Here is a 6,566-nt window from a genome sequence, read left to right on the forward strand (position 1 = left end):
TAGGCTTATTGGGTTTTAGTTATTATGGCAAATCATAAGATGTTTTTATAAATTATAATTTGATATTAATTATTAAATTAATTCGATTTAAAGTGGATTAACTATTGTATGGGTGGGTGAACTTTTCATTTTCAATACTAATTGATATATAATGTCACATATAATGTCACAAAATCACACATTCGAAAAACAAATTATCAATATTTTTTAATTAAAAAATTTTGAAAACTAAATTGATTCAAGAAAAGAAATATAGGATCCATTTTTGCGGAAAATCTCATTCTTCGAAAATTGTTCCATTACGTATGACGTTAAATTATTACCTCTTAAACAGGTTTTCGGAAAACTCGACTCCTATCAACACATCCAAGTCATTCATAAACAAATTGCTAGGAGAATATGAGAAAATTATGGTACAGGAAATCAAAGAAAAAAATGAAGAAGTTGAATTTCTGCATAACGAGCAGCTACTCGGGGGTAGCAAAAGGATAGTCGTCGCCTAGAGCCGTGCTAGGACATAGCGCAGAACGTGGACCACTAGGGTGGCTCGCGTTATAAGGGGGAAAATTAAAAATGATGTTTTGAATGAGCGCACCCCCTAGGAATATGCCATTGACCAAAAAAATGATATTCCCAAAGTTTTGGATCAATAGGATTAAAAATGATGTTGCGCCACTCGAGCAAAGTTGGGTTTTCAGTACAAAAAACAGAAATTTTTCAATTCAAGGTCATTTTTTATCTTTGTTACTTGTTTCAATAGTTATTAATATATACTCATTTGATAGATAATTGAAATATCTTTTTAATAAGATACTGATGAGCAAAAACGGTTAAAAATTATGCGCAAAACACAATAATTAGTTGAGCGACTGTGCTCTATTTTCTATTTTATAGCTTTTAGCTGGCATGCACAATGCAATCGCAAATGTTTACAAGAAACGGAAGAAACATAAATAAAAAATAAAAATAATACATTTCTACTTAATAATTTATATAGACAATAGAATTGAAAAAGTAGTCAAAACAAGAATTTTTTCGTAAGCAAACAAAAAATGGTCGTACAGGAAGTATGACTGAAGTTAATATCTTTTTAGCAAACGAAGCAAGAGCGGCTAAAAATTCCATTGATTTTAATTGGAATAAATTCGATGAAGAAATTTGTCTCAAAATGAAAGCTGAATCTTTAATCAACAAAATTGGGATAACGCAGACAGAACGATTGAATTTATCACTCCTAGTTTAGATTCTCGATGGAGCATATGTGTGAAAATTTTAACCCACACTAGGTTAGGTTATGTTCGGAAGGCACGTGCTGACAGTTGTCAGCACTTCTACTCGGAGACATATATTGCCCATTGGGATGCTCTCAAAAAATTTTACCAGGCGATGCGAATTGCTAACCTTTGCTATCCTTGTTAAACCATTTGATTTTCCAGATGAAGTTGAGGAGATCCGATAAGCTTGCTTTCGTTATCTCTTGCAAGCCAGTAAAATAAGGATCCCCAAGACATTAAAGTAGCCTTGTTTGAAGTCCTGGACAGAGACATAGGAAGTGGTTGATAGATTTTATCTCCTCTTCATCTTGGCAACTTCTGCATAATCCACTTGTTGGAGCAACTTAGGTCATAAGATTCTAGCGACCTTACAGTCTTCGCGGTTAGTTTATAAATTGATAGTCACCGTATTTAGAGGTCGGCCTCTCCTGTATGCAGTTCAGCACCTCTTCCGGCCATCTCATCTGCTAATTCATTCCCTTCAATATTGCTATGTCGAAATGTACTATGTCCAGCAAAGAGAGACCTTATGATATTTGATGATTTAGATTCAATTGCTTTCAGTGCGGCCTATCTACAAAAATAATGATATTCGAAGGACGAATTATACTTTGTTGTCTAATGTTGACCTCTTTTTCAATAGCATATATCTCGCCGTGAAACACGCTGTAAGTAGCAGGGATTCGGTAGCACTGTTTTATCTGCATATATTTCGAGAAGATATCTGCTCCCGTACCGCCTTACATCTTTGAGCCATCTGCGTAGATAGTAACTGTAGAGTTACCGGTCACAGATCGAAGCTCCTAGCTATCTCTGGTTAGATAAAGAGTGGGAACCCACTAATGAAGTTATTTTCCTCAAAGAACCTTATTGATTTCGTGACCGAAAAGATAAAAAATTTTTTGATCGTTTTTGCCTATCTAATAGTTTTATCAGTTTCGATCCTTCGCCATGGATGGAGACGCAAGATTATAGAGATGCACTTGGATTCTGTGCCAGACTTCATATGATAAATGATTGTATAGAAAGAGGAATTAGACTTATGATGGATTATAATTCGATTTCAACAAAATATGAAGAGGAAAAACAATAACATATGTTCTGCAAGTAGTCGAGCATTATCATAAAAATTATCCTTCACGTTGTCAGATTTATGTTATAAAACATAATAAACACAATATATTAATTACTGAAAAAAAGGGTTTTCTTGATATTATAATTTTTTATAAATAATTAACTAAATCGTAGCATATACCTATTACGTACTTGTGCATGCCAGCTAAAAGGTATGAAATAGAAAACAGAGCGCAGTCGCTCAACTATTTATTGTGTTTTGCGCATAATTTTTAACCGATTTTGCTCATCAGTATCTTATTAAAAAGATATTTCAATTATCTATCAAATGAGTATATATTAATAACTATTGAAACAAGTAACAAAGATAAAAAATGACCTTGAATTGAAAAATTTCTGTTTTTTGTACTGAAAACCCAACTTTGCTCGAGTGGCGCAACGTCATTTTTAATCCTATTGATCCAAAACTTTGGGAATATCATTTTTTTGGTCAATGGCATATTCCTAGGGGGTGCGCTCATCAAAAATCGCATTTTAGTTTTTCTGAGCCACCCTAGTGGACCACAGTACTCCTGAAACCAAATTACGAGAGAAGCAAGCAAGAGAGTGAGATTTAGAGGAATCGTTGAGGCCCTATGCACGACTAGCAAAGAAGGACAGCACTAAGTAAGTTAGTTATCTATCATGTGTACAAGATAATTAAGGACGTTATTTAACCAATAGCGTGGGTAACTAAATATTGATTTTTCCTTAATGCATTATGTATCAGATATCCTTCACGCTTATAAATTTGTTGCTTTAAATCCGTACGGTAGAGGTATTGGCATTATCAAAACAAATAAATAGTTTAATAATATGTGAGCTGTACGGATTTAAAACAGTGATTGAATTACGAATGGTTTTAAAAACAAATTCAGAATCACTAGCACTAATTTAGCAACACCTTCAGCATATAGGTCGCCAATAAACCTAACGATTTATGTTAATGCAGTTTTTAACTTTAGATAATAAATTTATTTAATAAAAATTAAATAATTGGTGAGGTCGAAAAATTTTAGTTCAAAGTGAATGTTAAAAGAAAACGATATAAATAAACAAAACTAAATATAAGTATCTGTGCTAGATAAATAAAAAATTAAGACTGTATTATGCTAAGAAATAATATTAAAATGCTATAGTTAGAAAAATGCTTTAGTTAAAATGCTATAGTTGCAATATTTTCAATATTCCCCAATGAGCTTGTGGATTAAAAAAATATAGTTAAATATTATTGAAATTATTCATGTTACAAGGTTTTGTATTAAAAAATTCCAATTATTTTCAACTCATGCTGAATGTTAATAAATTAGATATTTAGAGTCCCAATGAGAATTACAAAATTTGTTGTAAAACTTAAATAAAATAACTTAACTAAAAGGGAATAATAAATGAAATTTTCTTAACTAAATAGCAGAAGAAATTCAAGTTGTTTAAGACAAACACAGTATAAATAATATTCTGCAGATTTAAGTATTGTTTTAAGAATAAAAATCTGTAATTGCCAAAGGGTTTCTGATATTATTCATCTACGTTTTCACTTCCATAGTAAGAAAAAAAAAAGCAGTTACTAATAACTTATAGGGAACTAGAAAGGAGCTGCGCATGCAAAAAAAAAAAAAATTGCTCCTTCCTTTATTAAATAATATTTTCTTAACGGAATCACAATACATGCACTACAAATTGTATTTAAAACTTATTCCCATTGTATTAACATAACAAAACATTTTCAATCCTGGCACAGAGAAGAAACAAACTTTCCGCAAACTTTAATTAAAATGCTCAATTGTAGGAATCAAAAGTTTTAACGAAATCAAATCCTGTAAGAAAGGTAAACTTGCATCCACTGCAAGCACTCATTGTCAAGTAGTGTTCTCGATACTTCGACGTTGGTAGCTACGCGCTGAGTTGTGAAAATACAATGGGAATTGATTTATTGAGATACAATGAGAAGTGTCAGTTGACGTCAATGTTTGCGAAAAAGTTGCAACAGATTCGTAAATTAATATATATAAAATTAATTTAAAAAAATATATATATATGTTGATCCTTTTTTCGAGTCAGCGCAACTGTGCACTTTTACTCTTTGATAGCTGGTGGTACTACAGGGTCCCACCCATCTCATTAACTAATTTATGTATTGCCTATAAGCTTCATGATGATTCAGTGATTGATCTAAGATAAGCGTACCTCCCCGTGCGGAGAGTGATTACTCTAAGATTAGATAGTGGTAAGTAGGATAGCCTGTCAATTTTCGCATATAACTTCAGGGCTCTGTCCCTTATGTATATTTTGATCGGGTCTATTCTAAGGCCTCTTAGCATGTCGTTTGTGCGGATGTACCAAGGCACTTTGAAGAGACTTCGGAGAGCCTGATTGTATGTATATATATATTTTTTAAATTCAAACTAATTAAAGGTCTATTTTACACATTTGGTTATTAGTTTACATACAAACGTTTCAATTTTTTTATCATTCAATATTCATCTGACGCTTCACTTTTTAGCGCTTTAGCGGTCTCTATCTGTATTATGCTATCTTTATAAGGCGTTGGAGTTCTTGTATAAACTAAACTTCATTATTCACTTAAAGTAATTGGCAAGCTTAAACCTACCTCAAAGCGTTATATGTTATACAAAAACTTTACTCTTATATTTTAACAATTTCATATTAATAATAACAATAATGTTGGCGGATTTTGCTCTGTATTCTAGACAACTTTCTACGGTCAAAATCCCAGTATTTTTAGCAGATCTCATTTTCTTATCTACAAAACTAACAAATTCCATTAGAGCACCTTCCCTCTTTTGTAAGAAAGGAATTCGTTTTAGGTTAAAAGTCCACTATAAACTATTTCTTTTGTGATAACCTTATGGATTAAAGCAGTATAACTTTCTTTGTTTGTTTTCTCTCTTCTTTCCAAATGTTTGAGAAGAAATTCCATTCTCCCAAGTCACAAAATGAATCCGGACCTACAACAGCAAGAATCCATTCCACTGCTTACAGGTACTTAAAATGAAAATTATAAGGAAATTATTGTATGATTATTTTATTATAAGGTAAAAGATATAAAAGAGTTCAGATACTATTCACATTAAAGGATCATGATATTAATTAACATCAGATAAAATACAGATCTTTCTCAGCACCAATATTTCTACCATTGCTGTTAAGAATTTTAAAACCTCTACCAGTATGTGATATTATATTCTTATAAAATTTTTTGAATCCGATCCATCCATATTATAAAAGTATTCAAAACTAATTCAACTGTTTTGGTTTAGTTTTATTAATGGACGTACGTTTGAACCTTTTTATTGCCATTGCCAGATAACTTTCGGATTAAAATGTTCACTTTAATATTTGGTCCACGAAGACTATATTAAATTTTTTATTTATGCCTGGATAGTTAACGCATGGACTAGAATATATGGTTAATATACGGCCTATTATGAATCCAATATAATTTATTATCCATGCCTGGAAGGTAACTATCTATATAAAGTTAATTTCTAAAATCACTTCGTATTAGATGGCTTGGATATTTTCCCGGGATCCTCAACAATAGCACTGTGAAAAAAATTATAAAAGGCTAAAAACCGCCAAATAGATATAATTGATATAGCCTTGAAAAAATGAATATCTGTAGCTACGGAATAAAATCAATGGACTGAGTAGTCTGAGGACAAATTACTTAAAAGTTCTGACATAGATCGTAGGTCGTAATATTATGAATGATGATGTTGTCAGATGACATTAAATATTTTTTCAATAAAAAATAAAGCATTATGTGTGTTATTAGAAATGATTTTGTGAGTGAAATAAAACATTACATTATTTTATCACAGATCATTCTTTCATTCATAAAAATAGTGAATCTGGATGATATTTTAAAATTAACTATAATCAATAAAAACTCATAGTATTCATTGTCTAATATTTTTAAATGTTATTTATTAAAATATATATTTGTATCTGTAAGATATGTTTGTTAAGAATATAATTCTTCTGATTCTAAATCATTTATATTGAAATTTATTTTTTTATATTTATTTATTATGTATATATATTTTCTTTAAAAATTTTTTTGGATACATCTTCTTTTGCTTGTAGTTATTCACTTTTAAATAATAAAATTTTTGCTTAAAATGACCACAAAAAATTTAATAAAAATATTTTATT

General features: G+C 30.7%; 1 protein-coding gene across 1 annotated transcript in view; it reads left to right on the forward strand.

Annotated features, from left to right (window-relative positions):
- LOC119674073 (kinesin-like protein subito) overlaps positions 1–120 on the forward strand; it is a 1,982-nt gene extending 1,862 nt beyond the window's left edge. The window contains exon 4 of the mRNA XM_038085196.1: positions 94–120. Within this exon, the coding sequence (XP_037941124.1) occupies positions 94–120 (27 nt within the window). The remainder of the gene's footprint in view (positions 1–93) is intronic.
- The last annotated feature ends 6,446 nt before the right edge of the window (positions 121–6,566 follow it).

The sequence above is a fragment of the Teleopsis dalmanni genome, chromosome 2 (assembly GCF_002237135.1).
Source record: "Teleopsis dalmanni isolate 2A chromosome 2, ASM223713v2, whole genome shotgun sequence".
In the NCBI taxonomy this organism is placed as follows: domain Eukaryota; kingdom Metazoa; phylum Arthropoda; class Insecta; order Diptera; family Diopsidae; genus Teleopsis; species Teleopsis dalmanni.